Consider the following 25,146-nt stretch of genomic DNA (forward strand, 5'->3'; position numbering starts at 1 on the left):
GACCCACACTTTCCCTGATCCTCCTCTTGCTACCAAAACCCTTCTTGTTACCCTTGTTACTTGTAGAAACCCTTCTTGTTACCCTTCACTTCCCTCGCTAGTTACATCTCCAATTGTGCTTTGGCCTTCCTGACTTAATCATTGTATGCCCAAGCAATGCGCTTATACTTTGCCCTGTTTATTCATCCAAATTGCCACTTTTTATAAAATTCCTTTCTGTGATTTAGTTTACTGAAGATTTCCTTGCTAAGCCAAGCTGGTCTTCTGCTGTACTTGCTAGTCTTCCTGTGCATCAGGATGGTTTGTTCCTATACTCTCAGTAAGGCCTCTTGAAAGTATACCCAGCTGTCCTGGACTCCTCTCTCCCTCAGACTGAAATCCCAGGGGATCCTGCTCATGAGTTCCCCAAGCGAGTCAAAGTCTGCTTTTCTGATGTCCAGGGTCCTTACTCTGCTGCTCTCCTTCCTTTCTTTTCTCAGGATCCTGAACTCAATCATCTTGTAGTCACTGGTGCCCAAGTTGCTATACACTACTACATTCCTCAACAATCCTTCCTGGTTTGTGAAGGGCACAGTAGATTAATTAACTGAGCTGTAAGATAGTACTGTCAGGAACAGTACTATTTTAGGATGCAGTTACTTACTGTGCTGAAGGACATGTGTAGGTGGTGACCAGGGCTGGCTAGGGCACAAGGGTAGAAAAGTGTGGGGGCTACTTGCTGAGCAGCCCCACACTTTAGCACTCTCATGCCCCATGCAGCCCCTCTGCCACCAGATGTCAGCACCAGAAGCCTAGGGTTGACTCCCCTCTGGTTCAAGCTGCTGCCATCCCGGGGGCAGTGTCTACACGTACAGATGCTGCACCTGAGAGCAGCTGACTCCGGCATGGACAGTGCTGAAGTTTATTCCTGTGTACTAAATGTACATGTAGTTGAGCCTGTTGGCATTAAAACAAGCTCTCTCTTGCTGGTATTAACTACATCTATCTTGCAGATGAGGCCATGGCTGATACAGCTACACTGGCAAACCCTTTTAAATGAACACAAGATTTTTTAAATAAAATTTCCTAACCTTTGAGTGCTTGACTTTGCAACCTTTACGTTTTTCTAACTTTTTAAAATATAATCATTATTAATTATAAGAACAATTTCCCATGCTTACAGACCTGTTGGATTTCTTCCAAGGGGAATCCCTGTATATTTAGTGGCTTGTATAGCTATGGAACTTTATTTTTAAATGTTTTATATGAAACTTAGGCTGTATAATTAGAAGTATCATGTTATATTTTCATTGGGGCTGGAAGAAGTAATCACAGTGAATAAATGTTTTTCTTCTATTTGAAAACTGTACATAATGCCATCTAAATGTCCAAAGATTTCCTTATTTACATATCTTTGATGATCATTCTGTTTGAAAACATTTCTTGCTATTTCTTGCTCCTGAATAATTTCTTGCAGATATTACTGTGAACATGATGTACTTGTAATTTGATGTTTGAGCTGTGTGATTAGTCATCCAAGTCATATAGTATTTATTCTATTCTATATTCAATAAAAAAGGCAAAATAAGACACTGGGAGTTTGCTACTCTCAAGGACCAATCCTAGTCCCACTTAAGTCAATGAGAGAGTTTTACAATGGACTCTAAGGAAAACACAATCATATGTTGAAAAAAAAAAATGCAATGTTGTATACCAAGTACAGATATACATATACTGAACTCCAAGTGCCTTAAGTAGTAGCCCTGTCACTGAACAGCTAAGGGCAAAATACATCCTAAAGGTGCATGAAATAACAGTTATGGGGATATGCAGGGTCTTATTCTCGAGCTTGAGAAACCCAAGTTCAATTTTGAAACAACCAAACTATTGTAAAGAAAAGGTCATCAGAGGGAGCATCTACATGAAAAATTTACTGCAGAGTTGCCTAATTATCTCCAGATTAAACATTTCAGCATCTACACTGCAATGCAATTAGGACGGAGTAAACTAATTAACTCCACAGTAGGTTAATACTTTTAAATACAATTACTATCCTACTGCAGAGTTTTTTTATTCTGCAGCACTGCACATGTAGATGCTCATAGGGCTGGCTGGGGCACGAATATGTTTCAGTATGGGTGCCTGCAAGCTAGCCCTGCACCAAAGCACCCTCTTGCCCCAGCTAGCACCTCCAAAGCACATTGAGCTGGGTTGAAGCTGACGTGGGCTAGTAGTTTGATCGCCCAAGTCCCTTGCTAGTTGGGACTGTTCTGACCTGGCTCAGTGTGATGCAGTCCTGGGTGCACATTCAAACATGGCACCCAGGAGCAATAAACTCTGGCATGATGTGCACCAGTTTATTGCTGCACAATAATTGCATGTGTAGATGTGCCCAGGTAGACATAGATTACAGTACACTTACTTATTAAGACTTTCCAACATTATGACTAGGTTCATTTAATATTTTAAATGAAAGTAAGTTTAAAATGGTTCAAGGAAGTTTGGTTACAGACTTCCAGGTTATGCGCTGTACCTGTTTTACAGTTGGTCTTCCTTTTCCCATTTTGAAGAAGTCTGTTGCTTCCTTTGGAGAATGCAGAGGAACTGTACTTCTTTGAGCCTCATAAAACCAAAGTTGAACTGCTCGATTCATCTGTACAACATGTAGAAGTATCACTTCAATGTCCAGGACATTGTCACTGAGCACCCTCAGAACCTCAAGAGCAGATTCTTTCAGTTTATTAATGATCCAAACAGACTCAGGTGAATGTAGTCTTATATTTTCTTCTGACTGAGTCCTACTTTCAGGAATACCTATAGGTTTATTCCTCTCAGGTTCAACTTGCTCAACCAAAGCCACAGTGTTTCTTTTGTCTTTTGTCAAAGACTTTGTGTCTTCCAACACAGCCTCCATATTTTCATCTATTGTTTTAGCTTTTCCTTCTAAAAATGTTTGCCTGGTCTGAAATAACATTGCCATTTGATTTGGTCCTTTGTCTTCTGTTTGAGCTAAGTTTTGGCATACAGAGAAGTTCTCTTCATTTTCCAAGGTTATATTGTTTAAACAAACTGTGTCTTGGCCTTTGCAATAAGCGGTTTGTAAAGATGGTGAAAATAAATTATTCTTGTTTATCACATTCAGAGTGATGGTTTGATTTTCAGCTTCTGCTGTACTTCGCCCTGACTGATCATCGGTTTCATTTGATTTTTCCAAGAATATCTTCTGTAGTTCAAGATCTTGTATGCTGTAAAAAAACAAAGATAGTTTTCTTAATAATCCTGTAAATCTTTGATACTTAAAATACATTATGTTCTTAGTGAGGGCTGATATTTACTTTGTCTATTGAGATTACATTGCTTGACTAATGGCTTACTTTGTGTTCTGTGTTACATATGGCTAAATTGGTTTATATCTAGTGGTTCTATTTTAAAGCCCTTATTGTCTAAGCCCTGGGTACATTTGGGACTTCCTGTTTGAACCAGAGACAAATTGTGAAAGATAGGAGTAAGTAGATATTGATGGGATCTCCTTAAAGAATGTACACACCCACTCAAGTTGACACATTTCATTGACTCATATAATGCTCCCCAGCCCCTTTTTGTTGTATCCATGTTCCTATACTTAGATTGTAAACTCTTGAGGGCAAAGACCACTCTGTTATTTGTAATGCCTAACACAACAAGGCCGGGTACTTTAAGCACTATCACAATTCAAATAAAAAATGAATAATAAAATCTTATTGAAGAAAACAGGGTTACGTGAATTTAGAAGTGAATTTAGTCCTTTGCCTGTTATTTTCCTTTCCCCTTCATTATTTATTGAAGTTGAATGTTAACAAATCAAAACAAAACATGGTAAATATATGCCTTTTTCCTGAAAAATATTGAAGAACAATCTTACAGTTTCATTTTCTTTGACAAACAGAAAAACAGGTGAGAGCTGAAAGCCATTTCGGCTAAATTTAACTTAAAAATTTACAATCAATACACCCATTCTAACAGGTATGTCTTCAGTTAAAATGATAATTTTAGTGAAGAAAATGTACCTGGTCAGACTAGACAAGGGCAATTATATCTTACTATAATTATCTGTTTTGATGTTGCTCTTTGAAAATAAGTGAGGCATTATATGTAGACTTTTACTGGTATATGCTTTAGAATCCATTTAATTTTTAGGACATATCATCTTATTTTTTTTGCATCAGCAGAAGTGGGGTATACATGTGTGCAGGTAATTATGATCGAAAGGATCTGTATGTATATGAATCCTACTACTGAAGGAAACCAGTGCAGGTTCATGTGTATCCAAGGCCTTAACTCAGGAGTGGGCAATTCTTTTGGGTGGAGGGCCACTTAACGAGTTTTGATGAGCTGTTGAGGGCCACAAGCATAACCCCGCCCCTTGACAGATGCCCTGCCCTGGCCCCTTGCTGCCATTTGGGGACTGGAAGTCCCATCCCCTAGCTCCTGAACTTTGCCACCAGAAGTCCCATCCCTCACTCTGGAAGCACTCCATTTGGGAGGAGGTTTCCCATCTTGGAACTGGAAAAAAAAAACCAAAAACAACCCAAATAATATATTTTAATTTTATTTAAAAATATATTTTTGTCCTGATTTGCATGCATTTGTGTTGTGTATATAGAGGTGTATAGCGTGGGTTCTCACCGGTACCACAGGGCTGGGGCTAGTGGTGACAGCAGATGGAAGAAACTGCCACTGCCTAGGAAGGCAGTCCAGCCACGCAGCTGCCCTAGCACTGCTGCATGCTCAGGGGGACGGCAGAATGCGCCAGGGCAGGACAGTGCCTGGATCAGGTGGGACAGAGCGGTCCACCATGGGGCTGGACAAAGCCCCTGCACGGGCCAGATCCAGCCCGTGGGCCATATTTTGCCCACCCCTACCTTAACTGATATAAACACAGTATCTTAGTCTAATGTGGTTGCTGCATGCTAGAGAAAAATAAACGATAAAGAACAGCCAGGCACAGAACTGATATCATGCTTGACATCAGGAATATTAATCATTCATCTCAGGACCCTTCTGTGGCAGGAAAGCAAGTATTACTGCCTCCATGTTATAAGGAAACAGACATATGCATTGTAACACTCCAAATGTCTACTCTGACCCTGCTCCTGCTCCAAAGTAGTTAATGGGAATTTTGCCATTAATTTCAACAGGATCTGGATCAAGCCCTGAGTGACTAACTAAAATAAAATGTACCTAGATTCAGGCGTGTACATGGTTCACTGAAAATGGGACCTGACAAGACAATTGTGAGCAAGAATGCCTACATTCCCTACTAAATATTTGGACAATCCCTTTTTTTTTTTTAACAAGTTTTGTACCCAGAAATGTTGTTGTTAAGTGTATTACACTGAATTGCCAGATCATAAGACCAGAGTGGTATGTTTTGTAATTAATATTAAAATATCAAGGCCAGCTTTTATTTAACTTATCCTTCCACTGCCTTAGTTATGATGACTCATTTTCTCCTCTCTCAGAAAAAAATAAGTGTAGTTAAACAGTGTATTAAACAGTTTCATCATTACCCACTCTGGATGATTATTTTTCATCAAGCCACTTACTTCATTTAGAAAAATTGAAACACATATGTCAAATTAGTGTGTGCGTGTGTGTATGTGTTTGAGCATGTGTGCGATGAGACAGATAGAATAAAAGTAAACAAAACAGGCTAGCCCACCAGGCAGATATTCAGCTACAGATAAATTGGATCTGCTACATTAACATTTTCATCATCACCCCTCCACTCCTTCTGGCTCCTTCTACCAAACACTTTTGTAATGCACTGGTATTGCATGAAATGAAGAAGCATTCTTCGCTTAGGACTACAAACTGAAGATATTTAGGTGTATAAAAGTATAAAAGCAAAAATAGTTCTCTTACATTATTTTATGCCTATAAAGTCCTAAAAACCTGCTCTTTAAAAGCATATACTTTCTAAAACATTTGCTATTATTTTTGCCTTTCATTTCCAACTGTTGAATGCACAGAATTTTTTAGGATTAATTTACTTTAATTTACAATTAAATAAAGTTAATGGACTTGAACTTACATAACTGAGGATGCAATATGGCTAGCTTTATTTATGTAAGTAATTTTATCCATGAAGTAATCCCATTGACTTCAGTAGAGCTGCTAATGGGGGCTGGGGGGGCTTGGAGAACTGGGTTCTTAGAATATAAATTCAGAGATTGCTGAATATTGATGTTCAATTTCTGCCCACAGTTATATGAGAGAGACCCAGAGATGGTGAATGGAATATTGCTCAAATAGACCAGAGCTGATTTTTTTTTGGCTCAGTTACTGTAAAAGTAATGTATCTACAGAAAAACCAAGTCTCCCTTTTACACATGCAGGTAAAGGCATGATTGAATCTAACGCACAATCCCACATTCGCACTTCCTGCCATGCATACATATATGATAGGAGGCACAATCGTGGGACTGCACATTAAATCCAATTGTGCCTTATTGCTGGTGTAGGGGGAGCCTGATCCTGGGCTTCTCTTGCATCTGCAAAAAGCAGGCACCCACAGCTGGGAGCCCCCTTTGCTGAAGGGGCTCCCAGCTGTGGGGACCACACAGAGCCAGGACCCAGAGCCCTGCTAGCTGCAGGGTCTCTCAGACCTGGCTGCGCTTCACGTGGAGCTGGGACCCAGAGCCCTGTCAGCTGCTGGACTCTAGGTCCTGGCTGTGGGTAAGGTGCAAATGGGACCAAGTGCTCTGTGTGGGTCCAAGGGTTTAATACACAACTGAGCTTTGGAGACCATGACTGCCATGGTTCATGGCTCAGGGGCTGCACCCCTGTGGCTGGAAGCCCTGTCAGGTGATGGCTCCTAGCCACAAGGGAGACCATGCTACATGTGCAAATTAAAGCTCTATAGCAACGAGCTATAATTTTGGACACATTTTCAAGGTTGAACTTTATAGCTGGTTGGAGCTTTTTATCATGTGATAGCTACTTGGCATGAGTCTCAAGGTAACTGTACAATTAGCCAATTAATTGCAGAATATACTACCTAATTTATGGATTGGCCTATGTCTGTTGCTTGTCATGGGTTAATTATTAATGTCCCCAAAACACTCAGGGTTTTTTTGGTTCAGGTTACAATTATAATCTGACCTCTTACCAGGAACTCCCTCAGACTCCTAGAATTGTAAGACTGTGAAGAATATGAGACTGAAAAGCCAACCTCTTATGTTTCACCTTCCTTTTGTGCCTCAGGTTAAAGATGCATCTCATAGTTTACATTTGTACACCTCATATTTCTGTCATGTATCTAACATTTGAGCAAAGAAGGCTATGACATTACATGCATTAGAACAGGGGTGGGCAAAATGCAGCCCGGGGGCAGGATGCAGCCCACCAGGCCATTCTATCTGGCTCGCGGGGCCCCTAAAAATTTAGAAAATTAATATTTATGTGCCCTGGGCTGTCTGTCATGCAGCCCTCAATGGCTTGCCAAAACTCAGTAAGCAGCCCTCTGCCCAAAATAATTGCCTGTCCCTGCCTTAGAACCTACTGTAGCAGCCTGGCCGGTAGCAGCCCAGCATGATGGCTTGAGCTGGATGGCTCAGGCCAATTGGTGGAGGTATTTCCCTTCCCCATAAATCAGGAAAAGGCAGGAATAAAGCTTGCCATCCCTAATCCAGGAGCAAGGTGAAGAAGAGGACCTGAGGGGGAACTAACCCCTCAGGCTTTCCTGTTGGTCCATTTTCAATCTGGGGGCAGAACCTCCAGAAAGAATAAAAGCCTGTATGCCCAGCACATGGGTGGCTTTGATGAAGGATGATGAAGGCGGGCTTGAGAAGAGTTGGTGGAGCTGACCAGAAGGGCAGAGCAGTGGCCCCAAAAGCACCTGAAGATGCCGTCACTGAGTGGGAGATAGCAAGCAGCTGCTCCCAGCCCTGCTGTGAAGAAAGCCACGGTGTCAGTACACAGGTAGGTGCAGAGTGTCTAGAGAGCTGAAAGGACCCTGTAGCTGCACGAGGCAGTGCAGGTGCCCATCCCTGCATAAGGCAGGAGCCCCTTTTGGTGTACAGAGCAGTGCATGGGACCTGAGAGGGCTGAACAACAAATAGCTGCATAAGGCAGCTTGGACCTTCCTGCAGAAGTTGACAGCAGGACGGAGCAACCATCCCAGCAAAGGGGAAGAAGGCCCGTAGCTAACCCACAGAGAGAGATGAGCCAAGTCCACCAGAACTGCTGGGGAGTCGTGAGTTACCCAAAAAGGGGATTGAAGTCCTGAGGAGGGGAGGAGGCGAGGATTTCCACAGGGAAGTAAGGGCCGTCCCCTTCTGATGATCAAAGGGAAGCCCCACAATGTATGTGTGGGAGGAATGACCCCCTTTGGGGCAGAGGGAGTTAAGGGGCCCCATTTGTGAGTGGGGCAGTTGCTAGTCATGCTTCGCAGTTGCTAGTCATGCTAGCCATGTGTCCTAGAGAAGGGAGATAGCAGTTCTTATGGTAACTTGTTCTTTTCCCCTGGTATCATTCTTTTTGTTGGGATTAATTGCTCTACTATTGGTGTTGTTCTTGTTCCTAATATTGTTGGGACCCTTGCTGTAAACCTGTATATTTAATGTTGTATTACGAGAGGATTATGAGCTGCTTTATCTACCCTGCTAGTGGGTCTGCTAGCGCATCCCCTACTCAATACTTGCTTTTATTGTATTAGTTATCTTAATGTATTGAATTGTAATAATGTACTTTCACTTATGTATATTTAGACCCCTGCTTCATCCCTGCCAGGTTGTATCTGTCAACCTATTGTCTAACCTGTGTTTTATTATCGAGTGTTCTCTTGCCGGCTGCCTGGAGGGCCCCACTGAGGGTAGGAGCTGTACCCAAACTGGAAGACCAAAGAGGGTCAAGGCTTATGCTGATATAGTGCCTTTTGTCTGCCATTCCCACCTGACATTGTCTGAATTTATGTTTAATAAGAGTTACTGTCTTTGTAAACTTACATCTGTAAATAGTATTATAGCCAGTTAATTGCAGAATACCTGTAATGTATACTTAAACATAGGTACATGTTTTTATACATTTATTGACACTATACTGTAAAATTAAACCTGTAAATAGTTAAACGTTGTTGAGTGTCCCTGGTCTCTGCTCTGCTCTGTTGGGGAGGGAAGTGAGCTGGCCTGAAGCTAGGCAGTCATGTTCCCACAGCACACGTCAAACCTGCTAACATCCCTTCAGTTGAAGAGGGGGTACCAGCTGCATACCACCTGGGCTGCACTACTATTGGAAATAAGGATATGTCCTTCCTTTTCAGTACCACTCATTGTTTGCAGACATCAGATGCATCTACTTCTGCCAATGCTACCAGTACCACCCTGTCATCCACAATGAAATTCCTTGTACTCATGTCCAAAAGTGAATGCAGCTCACAAGCTCTGCTCAGGTTATGGGTACATATCTCTTTGTTCATATCTCCATAGAGCCTGCTTGAAGTGTGACAGTAGCATAACTGCAGTCCTCCATTGGCATTTCAACAGTTTTATGTTTCTGAATCTTCTAGCCTTTCTATGCACTTCCCCTTCCACACTTTACTCTACAGAAGCTGATGGTTTTTCATATTGTCCTGTTGGGTAGCAATCACACTTTGCTGCATGGACTACTAGGACAACACCAATCAGCTCCAAACTGCCAACTAACAACTGCTTTGCAAAGCTGAGGATGCATTTCTGACATGCAGCCAGACAATCAGAGCAGCATACATATATTCAGATGGATATCTGTGAATACTCCAAGTACCAGTAAAAGGAACATTCATTATTAAACACCATCTAGAGCAGTGATTCTCAACCAGGGTACCACGGCAATATTCATGCTGGCAAATGTAAACGTACATAAACCCAGAGATTTCAAGCAGCAATCCATAGTACCCAAGTCAAAGGCCAGATGTTGCATGGTATTGCTGTATGAACTCTAACTGTAAATGTATGGTCATATGCCCCCCAGGACTTATAACTTTTTCTCCCCCCCCAATACATTGTCTCAATTTGTAAGAATGTTGTTCGTGGAATGCTGAAACCCATATAAAAATGGAGTCATAACAGTGAACTATATAGTTCATTCAGTGGGCAGCATTTTTCAGCTTTAAAAATCATCAAACATCAGTTTTGTCCTTTAAAAATTTTTTTTCCATGGAAGTTACCTTGGGGGAGGGTCAGCCTGTTGTGTTTTGACAAAGGACCTTTTGAGCATTTCCATAGAGATACATTACTAAATCCCTGGATGGCAAAGTCCCCACCTCTTTCTGTGGTGGTATTTGGACAGGGGAAGGAAAAATCTGTCCACAGCTGTCAAACAGCACTTAGCATAGGCGCCAACTTCATGGGTGCTCTAGGGCTCTAGCACCCACTGAAAAAAATTAGCAGGTGCTCAGCACCCATGAGCCACATTGGGTGAGCTGGGCTGAAGTAATGCGCTGCCTATTTTGGGCATGCGCAGGGCTCAGCGTGGGAATGCAAAAAAGCACTAAGTGCATATTAGTATGTTTCCACATCTTTCCCCAGTGGAGGGGGGGGGTGTGTGTGGGGGGAGCAGGGGGGATGCTAGCTAATTTACTGTGCAGTAGGAATTCTAATTATCCAAAAAAGTGAGCTGGCAGGGTAAACTCTGCTGGTCTACCTCAGAGACTTACAATGGCCTTCATTTACTGATATATTTTACTGGCTCTTAACCGTTGCATAAATTAAGGGAATGCCCTGACTGACTTGGAAAACCACCTCTATTTTCTACTCTGTGATGTCCAAATTGTTTGTATTCAACAGGTTGCTCAGCCTAAAAGTGATTTAGGAAGAAGGCTGATAAGAGCCTTTTGTTATGAAACATTCCCCTCCAAAACACTGTATAAAATGGACATGTTACTGAATATTCATTAACCCCCCCATATTAATTTAAAAAAAACCTAAATATGATTTTTTTTTAAGCTGTACTGTACTATGCTCAGTTATTATCTTTTTGGGTTTTAGCTGCTTCCTAAATGTTGCCAGGCTCACATGACAGGAAAAGATAGCATACCAAAAAGAATATGCTGCAAACTTGCAAACCGTGGCCTTGTCAAGAAATAAAGAAAGGAATTGATTTCTTACACTTCTCACAAAATAATACTATATGGAATTTTTGCTATTTGTATGGCACTTTAAGGTCTGAGTGACCAGACATTCTGCTCAGGAGCCTAAGCACGTGGATGCTGCTGCAAAGGGCAAAAGAAAAAGTGCGCTACAGAGGGCAGGATTGCAGAGATAAAAAAAATGGGTCTCCAGATGGGTCCTCTGTGCATCTGTGAGGATTGGGAGCAGAAAAACTGGGACAAACTCCTGGGAGGGATCGAGGTCTTATAGATAGGGGTCTACCCAACTCAAGGAGGCAGCTGGCTGATTTTGCAGGCAGACTGTGGGGCTAGCTACCATTTTCAAGAGCTTGTGTTTGGGCCCACCCCCACACCTCTGATGGACTGAGGGGCCCCAGTGATCCCACCTCCCACTGCTGATTGGTGGCAAGAGCTATCATATGGCTCCATCCCTCTCCAGTGATTGGCTGAGAGGGCTGTCAGGCAGCCCCACCCCTTGCCACAGATTGGTGGAGAGAAGAGGGGCCACACAACAGCCAGCCCTCTCAGACAATCATTGGTGAGTGGCAGGGGCAGCAGCCGTCTTGCCTGCTTGCTTCCATGCTGGCAGCCCTTTTCATGTGGACTGCATGGCCAGGAGGACTGAGGCTCCCACTGGGGAGCCAGCACTAAGTTTTTTTTCCCCTGCAGATTTTGTGAAGATCACCCAATTTTGCAATGTCCGCAAAATCCATACAATTGCGATTTAGGTGGGTCCCTACTTATAAAGTCCCTGTCCAAAATGGTGCCATCATATTTTCTCACATAAAATACCAACCCAAATATAATACCTTGTTTTTGAGAGGCAGAACAAAGAAAAATGATTTTCTAGAGGTCTGGCTGCATAGATCAGGGACTAGGAAACAGTATGAATGTAAGTCTTCAGGATTTGGTGCAGATCAGAGAATAAGTGACTGGAAGTATCATTTGCCTACTTTAGCTCCATAGGGCATTCATCAGAGCATATAGATAATTTGATGTGAAGTCATTCCCACAGAATGAAGAGGTGTTTAAAATGTACTGCAGTCATAGACGATGCATAAGTGCTGACAGCGGAGGGGAGGGCCAACCCCTCTGCCACCACCATTCCCCCTGCTCCTGGGCACTGGCTCCAGCTGGGCCACAGCTCCACATCCCACTGTCGGTGCAGAAAATCGCACTGCTGTTGTCCCCGCTGATACCAGGCCCTGATTCTGGCTGGGCTGCAGCCCTGTGCCTCTCCATCAGCACAGAATTCTCGGGGGGCACATGCCCCCTGTGCCCTCCCGACACATCGCCTAATACTGCAGTACCTCCCATCTTTCAAGACTGTTTCAGTTTCTTTTTGCTGCTCCATTTTTCCACTCTAATTATTTTCTTTGTAACCCTTTTGCCAGGCACAGGATGGCAGTAACAAGGGCCAAGTTCAATTTAGCATTTTTGCACAAATATATTATCTTGGCCCCACCTGGAAACCTGGGACAATAAATTCTGGCTGTGAACAAGTGTAAACAAACTTCCCCACTTGCAAGCAATATTAAACTATAACATGGTTTACTGAAGGGCAAGGAAAAATGGGACAGACAGACAGACTTGGGAAACCCTTAATAATCAATAGCCCACCTCAACCAACTATTAACAGTTTATCACAGTCAATTTGTTCAGAGTTCTCTCTTAGTCCCATACAAGCTGAACTTGATAGCCAGTAAAGCCAAGCTTTCCCCTGCCTCACCACTGCTGCTGCTACTCACTTTTGGGGGGCAGGGGAGATGGACACTGATGCTCACAGCCACTGGTGGGGGTGGGGCAGCACATGCTGCTCCACTTCTGCTCCTCACCACCACATGGTAGAGGGGTCAGGAGGCACTGCTTTGTAGTCCACTCTTGGTTGCAGAGGCAACCCAGATCTTTTAGACCTTGAGCAAACTCAAGGGATTTCAACTCTTTAGCATCTAGTAGGTAGTGAATTCAACTTGACACACTAGTGCTCCAAGGATTTCGGTTAGTTAGAAACACATGGATAACAGGTCCCAACCTGAAACTGCTAGAGTGATTTGAACATCACTAGTACTTCTCCCTGCAAGGCTGGATGGTGAAATGCAATGCTATCATCTTGGGAAACCTCCTACCTGCAGCTTTCCCCAAGCCTCCTCTGGCATGTCTGAGCTGAAGATTTCTTCACCTTAGACTTCCACAAAAGTCATGGTGAGTGCTGACCCCACAGAAACCTCTACCCAATACTCTCTTATAGCATCAGTACCCTTAAAAATTTTGCAATTTTAGAAGGCAGGGCTAGTGCACAGAGAACTGACTCACTTAAACCATCATATTCAAACAGTTAAAAAGCAGTTAAAAGCATGTTAACACAGTCAAAACAAGCCAAAAGTATTTCTACTCCCTTTGACCGTGTATGCCAATGGAGATTTGCAGATAATGGACACGGTTCCCAAGAATCTGATCCTGCATACTAACTGGGGTATGCAGATAAGCACCACAGCCAGGCTGTCACACAGAACACAGACTCAGTAACAGTAACTTTAATATCAGTTGGTATTGGTAAAAAAAACTTTAGCATCAGGTTGTATTTGGCAATACCTCTGGACCCAGGGCACTTGAAATAAATTGTCTTTAGTCACTCCTGCAATTCCAGCAGCCTCTGTTGGGTCCCCTTCCCAGAATTCCTGTGTCTTGGAAGATAGATACTGCTTCAAAAACATAACATTCCTAGAATTGCAGCTTGCCACATTTCTGCACAAGCTAGAGAACTGGGCCAGTATGAGGGAGAGCATGTGCTTCAGATAAACAATGCAGCAGATGCCACTATTTTATACACTCCTCAGTGCCTGGTTTGGGCATTATGCCTGCAATAACTGCTGCCAGTCACTTCCCACTCTCCAAGATGGGCACTGGCTTAAAGCCACCTTTTAGCATAAAAGTTTTAAATTTTAAAAAGTGGTTTAGCAAAGCACTTGCTAAATGCAAGGCACTCTTTTTTTAAAAAAAACTTGTGTTTCTTAAAACACAAATCGAAAGATTCCCAGCTGTTTACACATACAAAACAGGTAAAAGATCTTGTGGAAATTGATGACGTTCTATTCTCTCTGCTCAGATGTAGTTCTATGTTTTTTTATACAAATTCTCTTGGACTATCCACAGCTGCAGATTAGTACAAGCTATTAATTATGTTATTAATAATGAACATTAATACAAAACTAAATTTATACAGGATTTTCAACAATATGCCTTACTATCTTACTACCTACAGGTTTTTCTAGCCCGTAGGAATACAGAAGCTGAAATGCTTTCCAGTTTAGCATATGTAGACATTTACTACATTTAATCCTTTAGATTTTGTCTTAATAACTCTCCAAAGCATTCATCCTACACACTGTTCCTGTACAAGTCTCTCTTTTACTCAGACTTTAAACTATCTACCACTCCCAACCCCACATTGCTGTTCTTTATGTCCCTCTCTTACAGTTCTTGAACAAAACTTCAAAACTTTGGTTCCTCTTTTCCTCTAGAAATCAACTTCTTGTACTATTTAGAATAATCAGAAAATGGATGCTATCACCTAAAACTATCAATGTTATGTTATTCATTTACAAATGGTCCTAGCTGCATGTGGATTGTGATTTAATTGTTAAATTTAAGAACTCCCATCTCAGTTCAGAGCTGCCTCTCTTCCTCCTCACACATCCTTTCCTGCATAAGCCTGAATAAACTAGGGCTTATAGCTCTGTGCTCTGAAAGCTAACTGATTTGGGTCCTTTTAAAACAAGATGGGAGAGAATTTTGATCCAAATGAATTCCAATGAGAATAATCTTCCAGCCTGTGAACATAGCCATGAAAAGCTGTCAGAAAAAGCACTCCAACTGACCTTGGCTGTCACAACAGCGCACAGTGGCCTTTGAGGAAGATGGGAACCAGGACTATTAGCACAGAATAAATAAACCACTAAGCACTGTCCTGTTTGGATATTTTGAAGTACAGTTTATGGACATACAGTACAGAATGCTGCCACAGCCGAGAGAAAATATGCAGTATGTACAAACTTTAAAAATAGACTGCTTAAATAACTATGTGTACTCCTTACTGCACTACCATCTGTTCAGTGCCAATTCTCCCTTCCTATCTGCAATATTGAAAAGTTAATATTTATACTAATTAGGCACATAGGCTAGGGACAGAAGTTACATATAAGCCAGTTTAAGTGATCAGAAACTGGTTTAAACTTGTAACAGAATAGAAGTTCAGTGCAAATAAACCAGTTTAAAAATGGCTGAAACTGGTTTAAGGTGTACCTCGTTGAATGTAATATCAGACTGATTTAGGTCAAACTGGTTTATGAACCTTCTGTCCCAGACCCCTTCCTAGTTCAACTTAAATCAGAGTCCCCCAGCATGCTTTGCAGCCCTGGGCTGGGCTGTGCTGTCTGCTTCAGAGAACAGGGCTGGCTCCACCCCTCTGCTCCCTAGCTGGAGCAGTGAGGGGTGGTTCACTGGCCTCACCAGCTGGCTCACTGACCCCCTTAGGCAAACCCCTGATGGAGCCTAGGGCTAAGATTAAACTTCCCTTCCCCCAAGTACACAGCTGCACTGCCCTGCTTACTTAGTGCTGCCTGTGACTGTTGACTACAAGTCCCAGAGGTACCTGGAAGCAGGACGAGGAAGTGATAAACAACTCTGCAGAGTCCTGCTGCTGTAAGTCTGGACTGCAAATCCCAGAGACCTCAGGGGCAGCAGGAAGTGAACACACAGCCCATGCTGGCTACATGCCAGACAGCTATGCTCTAGCACCCCCTGGCTTCTGGCTTGAGCCACTGCAGGCATGTGGCTGCATTTACTGAATCAAACGTGAACTTCTGTTCATTTGCTTATTGGTTCAATCTTTGCAGTTTAGACTAACCTGCAACGACTGAATCAATTCAGCCTCAGGCTTTTTGACAGTCTTTACTTAGCCCTAGGGACTCAGTTTTGGAACCAGGTATGAAAGGCTCTTTATGCAATTACATCTTACTTCACTTTCCTCTAACAATTGCTATCTGATTTCTATTGCATACATTCCTGTTCCCCAAAGTTAAAAGTGACAGTGTTCCAAAGATAAACATTTAAAAGTTCAGAAGTGTCAGATATAATCCATTATAACATTTCATGAACATATACTTATTCTGTGCACTAAGGCAGGGATCTCATGGAAAATATAGTAACTACTCAATATTTAATGTTCTCTTCACTGTCCTATAGGGTAGCCCCAGACCCTACTTATTACACACCTTAAAAAACCCATTTTGAAAACATAGTTATTAATTTCCTTTTGGCCTTTTCTAATAGTCATCACTGTAGCTTCTAAATGGTTCACAGACTTACGATTTTCAGAACTACGGCTGGTCAGAAATTTTTCATTTGACTAAACAGTTTTGTTTAAAAATATGTAGATTTGAATCAATCATCATAGAAAATTAACTACCAGTCTGTAGTTCCCTGAATGTTCTTTCTTCCCTTTCTTAATATGGGCACTATGTTTGCCCTTTTCCAATCATCCAGGACCCCTCCTGATCATGATGAGTTTTCAAATATGATGGCCAATGGCTCTGCAATCACATCAGCCAACTTCCTTAGCACCCTTGGGTGCATCCCATCCGGCCCCATGGACTTGTACACATCCAGCTTTTCTAAGTAGTCCCTAATCTGTTTTTTCAGCACTGGGGGATACTCACTTCCTCCCCAAATGGTGCTGCCTGGTGCAGTAGTCTGGGAGCTGATCTTGCCTGTGAAGGCAGGCAAAAAAGGCATTGAGCATTTCAGCCTTTTCTGCATTCTCTGTTACAAGCTTGCCTCCCCCTTTTGTTAAGAGAGCCACACTTTCCCCGATCCTCCTCTTGCTACCAACATACCTATAGTAACCCTTCTTGTTACCCTTCACAACCCTTGCTAGCTGCAACTCCTATTGTGCTTTGGCCTTCCTGACTTTATCCTTGCATGTCCGAGCAATGCTCTTATATTCTTCCCTAGTTATTTGTCCAAGTTTCCACTTCTTATAAGCTTCCTTTTTTGTGATTTAGTATAATGAAGAGTTCCCTACTAAGCTAAGCTGGTCTTCTGCCATACTTCCCAGATAAAAACCAGTAGCCCTTTTATCTCAAAATGAAATGAAGATTTTCATTTCAGTAAGTTTTAGAATTCAAGGTTTTTTTGTGAATTTTATTCTCTGTTTCACTTGTATATTATTCTTACATTAGTTCAAGACATCAACAGTAGGAGTGCATCATGTGACTCAATAGACACAATATTCTATTTATTGTTAAAAACTTACTAGGGGAAGCTGCTACTTGGTACTGTTTGAAACAACTTGTTTCTCCTATTTGCATTAGGTAGTTTGAGGCCAATACAAAAACACCTGGCTTGGTAAATAGAGTTGACATCATCATGTAGGACTGCTTCTCACATCATCAGCTTACTGAGTGGGACAATACCCAAGCCAGCCAATAGAAAATGCTGCATCTCTCCTGGACTTAAGATGCACTTACCTTGATTCTGGCCTCTGCTCCAAAGACTTTTTATAAATTGTACATTAAAGAGTGTTGCAGGGTAAAATATATAAACAGTCTAGGAAGAAGGAAGTTAAAGCCAGGACTCTCCCCTCTTTCAAGGGAGTGCCCTTATCAGGTTATGCTTTCTTTTGCTCAGTCTTTCTCTGACCGAAGAGTCATGCATGCTTGTCTATACACAGCTCAGTGTTAGCACTAAGGGTTGACAATGTTTCCAGCCCAGTCTAACCTGCAGCCTGAGTACTCTTCTAGTGGATGGGAAATGCAAGTCTGAACCTTCTCAGTTTGAAGAGGGTCTGGAACACAGGTCTCCTACTCTTTGGTCAACTACTCTAACCACTAGTTTATATAAAAAGTCACCAGCACTACTTCCTGCTTCTCCTCCTCTGACCAAGTTTTTGAATAAAAAGAGCCATGGGTGCTAAACTCGGTTCTGTCAGGTGATGTTAGGCATGCCTCAAGTACACCTATCAATGGGGACTTAGGACCATGGACACTTAAGTCTGTGAATCATAATGAGCTTTAGGTTTGAAATAAGCCAAGATGGTAGCACTGCTAGGCATTCACAGTAGCTGAACTGGAGATACTTAAATAAGGTTTTTTGGAGGGTTCTAGAGGCCTAGAGAATCTCAGCACCTGCTGTCTAGGACTTATGGGTCTAAAATGTTGCCTGAATCCCATTTTAGGTGCCTAAGCTGTTTTTGTGAGTCTCACCTACACTTTTTCACTGAAATACAAAGGAGATAATTTGTTATCAGGGCTAGCTGAACCATGAAATGTATACTTCACAGGAATTTTTCAAAGGGTTTTTGTTTGCTTTGATTCAGGTCTGAGTTCCAATGTTTGGCTCAATAGTGATCCCCACTAGCCATGAGAAGCAATCATAGGGGAAGCTCTAACTCTTCTGCTATGCCCCCAGCTGAAGCAGTACATATGCAGGCTGGCAAACACAAGAGTTATGAGATGATGGACTGTAGTCTGACTCAAACAGAAGTATTAAATAATTGACCTGCCAAACTCTAACAAGACTCAATTGAACATATATGAACTGAGATTTTCAGAAGTACGGAACTACTCAAATTGGTATGAACTTTCACAAAGATGGCAAAATGCCCCTTCTGCTACAAATCTTCAAGGCCCAAGAACTTTTCAACTATATGGTCATCATTTTTTTCTTTAAAGTGGAGGCAAAACAATGCAATTTTTCCAAACTTTGTTCCAAGAAATGCTGAACCATTTTGTTTTGACTTTTAAAATGAGAAGAAACCTGATATGGAAAAAATTAGCTCAAACGGCGTACAAAATTATAAACTAGTGAAAACACAATCTAAAATACTCTTTCTGCAGCAATCCATATAGACATACTTGGTACCAACAACAGTGTAGCCATAGTAGCACAGAGCTCAGGATAAGTTAGCTGTTTATCCAGTATCCCAGCTTGAATCGCAGCCCACATTGAACCTTGTATTGCTGCAGCCCACTATTCCTGGTACCAAAACTATTTACATTTAGTTCATGTGCATACAAACTGTAATCATACCTAGGAAGTGTAGTGAAAACATTGCCCCAATGGAAACTGTTAGGCAACCTTAACTATAGGTGGGGAGCAGGGCAGCAGGCGCAACCCCTGGGGAGCACACATTACTGCCTGTTCCTCAGCAGCAGCACTCAGCTGCTGCCACTCAAGTGAAAAGACCCAGGGCAGGTAAGACTCCTCTCCCTCGCCACGCCCCCCCAGTTGTCAGCATCATTCCTGGCCTCTTAGTGTTGACAAAACTTGGTACACCTCTTGTTGGGAAGAGAGTAGAGTGACAGCAGGAGTCTCTGCTCAGGACAGTCTCACTCAGAAGTTGTTTGCTGTGGCCAAGCAGATAGGCTAAGTCTTACAGGTCAGAAATCCCCTTGCAACCTGGCAAGGGCTGTGCAGCAACAGCTGCTTTATTTACCCTTTTGCAACCATGGTCAAATTGAGGCTTTTACAACCAGGATCTACATGTAGATCCCAGTACCTGTGAAAGGGTTAATGGAAAGGGGGGCAAATGAGGCCAATAAGAGGACACCACCCTGGCTCTCCACTAGGCTTCCCCAAGGACTACAGGCTCACAGGCTGTGGCTATAAAATTCTACCAGACCCCCCTCACTCCACTCTGCTGTCAGCACAACCTCCTCCCCACTGCTGCTGTGCCTAGGTCACAGAAATAACTAGTTATGCCAGTGGAACATTGATTCCCAACTGGGTGCCAGATTCAGGAAAGATATGGAGGAGTAACTTGAGTCTGAAAAAGGTTTTATATAGGTATTAAAGAGTAGTTAGCAAACCACTTTTTTCAAACGTGAAGAGGTTTCTTTTCCATTGTTTCTACAGAGGTTACATTGTTCAAAATGGTAACATCTATAATATGAGCCAGATGTGTATTTAAGAGCAACTTTACAAATGGATGCTGGTCTCAATGATTGTTCTAATTTAACCTACCGCATTCAAAAACAAAATCCAAATATGGACTCTGGCATTTTGTAAGAAAAAGATATTAAATTAGATTATATATTTTTAAATATCATAATTGGTATTTTTAATTATCATAATTTGAGTGGTTCTCAAACTTTGCGATACTGTGACCCCCCAGCAGCCAATCAACGAGAGGGGGTGTCCCCCATGTGCCCACATGATGATGAAAGCGGAAACACCAGTGGTGCGCAGGTTTGCAACCCCGTTTTAAGTTGCTTGCAACCTCCGGCGGGGTGGGGGGAGGCAGGATCGCGACCCACGGTTTGAGAACCCTTGCTGTAAAACTTAAGTTCAAGGAATAAGATATACGTAATTTGCTCACAGAGATTTAAAAATCCAGGGTATTTTGCTCAAATTTTAGTGGAAATTACTGGAAGATTTTACTTGTACTAATGAAAATTTCTGAAATATTTCTTCATTTAAACTGACACCATATGAATTATTTGTATGCATGAGCTACTAATATTCACAATGTTGCTTTTGTTCACTCTTTTTTCTAAGGATAAAATATTACATTTAAATGATGCTCCTTCTTTGTAACTTTGCCTATATTCGTATGTATGGCAAACAAATGCTGCTCAGTGGACTTTGAAACTCACAGCTGTAGCACATCTGGTCTAATTTTTTTATACTTTCAAATAGTACAAATAAAAGTAACTCAAGTGAAATAAATAGTATTGCAGTAGATAAACAAGAGAACAAGGTCCTCTGAGTCCATGCACAAACCTGTGCTAGTTGTGTTACAAGCAATGCCTACAGGTTGGGAGGTTTACAACTTTATGCTTGCCCCCTAACATGGATTGGAAAATACAGTCATGGCAGCTACACTAACAGAGTGGCTAATGACATTGTTTCTTGAGAATTTCATAATACAACACTTGAAGTTAACAGAGAAGGGACTGGGTGCTAGTGCTTTCTCCTCACCCACTTTATGGACCCTAAATTCTAGCATTCCATCAAAAAGTATGATGATACCCACCTGCTATAAATCATATTTTAAAATAGACAGAGATAGGAGTAGTGTGTAAAAAAAAAAAAAAAAAAAAAAGTTAAAAATAAAGTGTTTAAAAAACCTGGGCACTCTTGAGGTAAACTGAACTTATCCTTAACACAGTTGCTAATATATCATTTTTTATAGGTCACAGTTTAACTGCAGACTGCACACAGCTATGTACATACTGGAAAGTCTATTGACAGAAGCAGAGACACTAGCAGGGAATTAAAAGTTTTCTTCCCAATTCTGGAAAATCTACAGAAATGACTCCATCAATGGCAACAATCCTCGGAGCGGTCATCTAATGTTCTAGACTGTTTGAAACACACTTTTTCCCCTGGAACTCTTAATCTAAACAACTTACAAACCTGGTTGATTTTGCTGAAAGTTCTGCCCTTTTCGGAAAGATTGCTTCCAATGTCTTTATGACTTTATTCCAGCTTTCCATGAATGGGTGTAAGCAAACAAACATGCTTAACAGAGATTGGTCCAACTTCTCTTTCAGCTCCTAAAACAGGAAAAAAATAAAGATTTTTAAAACAGAAAGCAACTGTTTGTTAGAAATTCTAGAAAAAGAGATATAAAATTGTAAATATTTAATTCAAACAAGCATTATAAATTATTTATTTTGTATACTAAACACTCATATGAAGTACAATGTAACAAAACTGCTACTTGCATTGAAGACATTAGCAAAGTAGTCTTATTAAAGATAATGATATAAATTATCAGCTCATGTAAATTGTTTAATGAAATGTCAAAAGTGTTTTAGTGTGACACAAGTGTCAGCAGACTCCTTAGCATAACATTGTGCTCAGTATTATAATAGGCAATTACTTCCTACCTTGGAATTTGTTACTTCACATCAAATATCATCTCTTGAAAAAATGTAGCAGATCCACATGACAAATTCAAGGAATATGCTGTGTCCCACTAAACCTAGTAAATGGGTTAACCTAAGACTAGACTAAATAAGAAAGAAAAAAACCTAAATAAATGAATGCAAATAGAAGTGGCAAGTTTTGATCACTGTTATACATGAAGGTCATTTTCCCGATTGCTCCTGAGTAGGACACATGCTTACAAAAATAATTATACATTTGAAAATTTGTAATGGGGGTGCAACTGTCACTTGTATATGGAAACAGAAATAGAACACTATGAATAATGAATAGGAATACAATAAGCTAATTGGAAAAAGTAACATTTATTTACATGAGAAGTTATACTGTTATAGCCATAGTTTTATAATTTCGCTGGCAGATATCCCTGTATAGAAAATAGGGCTCTGTGAAACAGCACCATTCTGCTTCAACTTCCATTTTGACAGAACAGCGTTTCATTTCAAAAGCACTGTTCCATTTCGTTTTGTCAAAACTGTTTTGCTGTTTTGACATTTTGCCCATAGGCTATAACGGGGAAGCACGAAACTGCCTATAAAACTTTGACATTTCTTACCTGATTTGGATTAAACTTGCAGGGATGGTAGGGCCCTTCTGAGGACATGAAGCCTGCCAAGTTTCAAAGAGATCGGTGCAGAGGTTTCTGGGAAACTGTAACTCAAGTTGTAGACAACTAGGAGCCAGGGACCAGGAGCAACCTCTCATGATCCAGCAGGCAGATGAGGGGCCTGGAGGGCTGCGGGGGCTCTGCCAGACTCCTCCTGGATGTGCAGACGGGCCCCTGATCTGCTTGCCAGATGACAGAAGGCTGCTTCTGCCGCCCAGGACCAGCAGCGCACCCAGTGCCAACCCCAGGCAGCAGGAGCAGTGTCCTGTGATCCAGCAAGCAGATCAAGGGCCCGCACCCCCAGGAAGAGTCTGGCAGAGCTCTGCAGCCCTCCTGGGGGTGTGGGTGGGAGGCTGCCACTGCCACCTGGGACCCACACTGGGTGCAGCTCACACCCAGTGTGGCTCCATGGAGCTGAGCCTGGTTGAGGGAGGAGCGCAGCCCCGGTGCTGCGCTCTGATTCTCCCCACTGGGCTCAGTTCTACAGGGCTGGAGCTGCTGGGAGCTGAGCCCGGTGGAGGGTGGCAGGGCATGGGAGCTAAACCCAGTAGAGGGAGGTGGGGCACAGCTCCAGCATTGCACTCTGATTCCCCACACCGGGCTCAGTTCTACAGGGCTGTGAGCCACTGGGAGCTGAGCCTGGTGGAGGGAAGTAAAGCGCAGTGCCAACTCTGCCTGCCTCCTGCCACTGGGCTGAGCTCCATGGGGCTGGCAGAGCTGAGTGAAGCGCAGCCCAGCAGCAGGAGGTGGGCAGAGCTGGAGCCACATTCTGATTGGTTCTGCCTCCCTCCAGCGGGCTCAGCTCCCAGTGGCTCACAGCCCCATTGAACTGAGCCCAGTGGGGGGGAAGCAGAGCACAGCCTCCCTCCACTGGGTTCAGCTCCCAGCTGCTTGCAGCCTCGTAGAACTGAGCTCGGTGGGGGGAATCAGAGTGCAGTGCCGGGGCTACACTCTGCCTCCCTTCACTGAGCTCAGCTGCCAGTGGCTTGCAGCCCCATGAAACTCAGCCTGGTGGTAGGAGGCAGCACGCAGTGCCGGCTCTGCCCACCTCCTGCCACCAAGCTGAGCTCCATGGGGCTGGTGAAGTTGACTGGAGTGCAGCCTGGCAGCAGGATGCAGGCAGAGCCGGAGCTGTGCTCTGATCGGCTCTGCCAGCCTCCGCTGGACTCAGCTTCCAATGGCAGGAGGCGGGGAGAGCCAGGGGCACGCTCCCTGCCACGCTGAGCCATGTGGGGCTGTGGAGCCAGTTGGAGCACAGCCCTGGCTCTCCTCCGCTTCCCACCACCTAGCTGCTTCAAAATTTGAAATGTTTTGACCGCCCTTGTTTCATTTCAATGCTGTTTCAAAGCCCTTCATTTTGATTTCACTGTTTCGAGCTCAAAACGAGTCAAAACCGTGTCGAAACGAAACAGCTGGTAAAGCTTCACACAGCCCTACTAGACAAGCACTAAGTGAGAAAAGACTTAGTAGAGCCATATATTTTTAGTAACTGTTTTTTATAAGTACATTTTAATTATACAGAATAGAATTGGTTGACTGGGTATGCACACATGCACTTATATGCAGAACTCTTTGGTATAGCTCTAGAACTTAAATAGGCATGAGGATGATGGGTCAGACTGACAGCAAGAGACCTCTAATTTCTGTGACTTGCAGTGCTGTCAGTGTCCTGAGATAACATAGGCATTCTAGAGACTTGTCTATACTTAAAAACATTTATCAGCATAGCTAAACTGGCAGAATTCTTTGACCAGTATAGCTTAAACCTGTTCCCTATATAGAGTAGTCTGTACTGGTAAGAGATTTTTTTCCAGTATAACTGAGGATATGGAAACACAACATGATTACTGAAAAGTCATTTACTCTGGGTTTTCCTCTGTCATTAGGAGTACTCCCAAGCTGGTTGCTCACAGCACCTGGCTAAAAGGTGGCAGGGAGTTTGTTTACACAAGTGGTGGGATATTATTTTGGCTGGAGGGCCACTTAACAAGTTTTGGTGAGCTGTCAAGGGCTACCAGCCCCAACCCTTGACAAATACCCAGCCCCCTGGCTGCCATCTTGAGACCTGAAGTCCCACCCTTACCCCCTGACCTTTGCCACCGTAAGTCCCTCCCCTTGCCTGCAAAGTACTCCTTTTGGGAGGGGAGGTTGCCATTTTGAAACTGGAAAAAAAACCCCAAATCATAAACTAAGAGTCAAACATCTACAATAACTTAATTTTGTTAAAAAAATAATTTTGTCCTAACTTATGTATGTTTGTAGTATATCTAGAGGCAATTGCATAATACCTCAAAATACAGGCTTACTTTTGTATATTGTATGTGGGGGGATAAGGGGTGTATGTAGGAGGTGTGTGGTTGGAAAGTGGGTGCATGTGTGGGGAGGGTGTGAGTATAGTGGGTGGGGTGTATGGAGGAGGGTGGATGTGGGGTATGTTGTTGGGGTGGGGGAGGTGTGGGAGAGTATGGGTGCATATAGGTAT

At 42.6% G+C, this 25,146-nt stretch overlaps 1 protein-coding gene across 1 annotated transcript in view; it reads right to left on the reverse strand.

Moving 5' to 3' along the window:
• Positions 1–2,322: 2,322 nt before the first annotated feature.
• The window catches only part of LOC132248697 (inositol 1,4,5-triphosphate receptor associated 2-like), a 61,119-nt gene continuing 38,295 nt past the window's right edge, over positions 2,323–25,146 (reverse strand). The window contains exons 10-11 of the mRNA XM_059722675.1: positions 21,524–21,663; positions 2,323–3,224 (exon numbers count right to left, since the gene is read on the reverse strand). Coding sequence (XP_059578658.1) covers positions 2,471–3,224; positions 21,524–21,663 — 894 coding nt within the window. The 3' untranslated portion in view covers positions 2,323–2,470. The remainder of the gene's footprint in view (positions 3,225–21,523; positions 21,664–25,146) is intronic.

This window comes from Alligator mississippiensis, chromosome 2 (assembly GCF_030867095.1).
Source record: "Alligator mississippiensis isolate rAllMis1 chromosome 2, rAllMis1, whole genome shotgun sequence".
In the NCBI taxonomy this organism is placed as follows: Eukaryota; Metazoa; Chordata; order Crocodylia; family Alligatoridae; genus Alligator; species Alligator mississippiensis.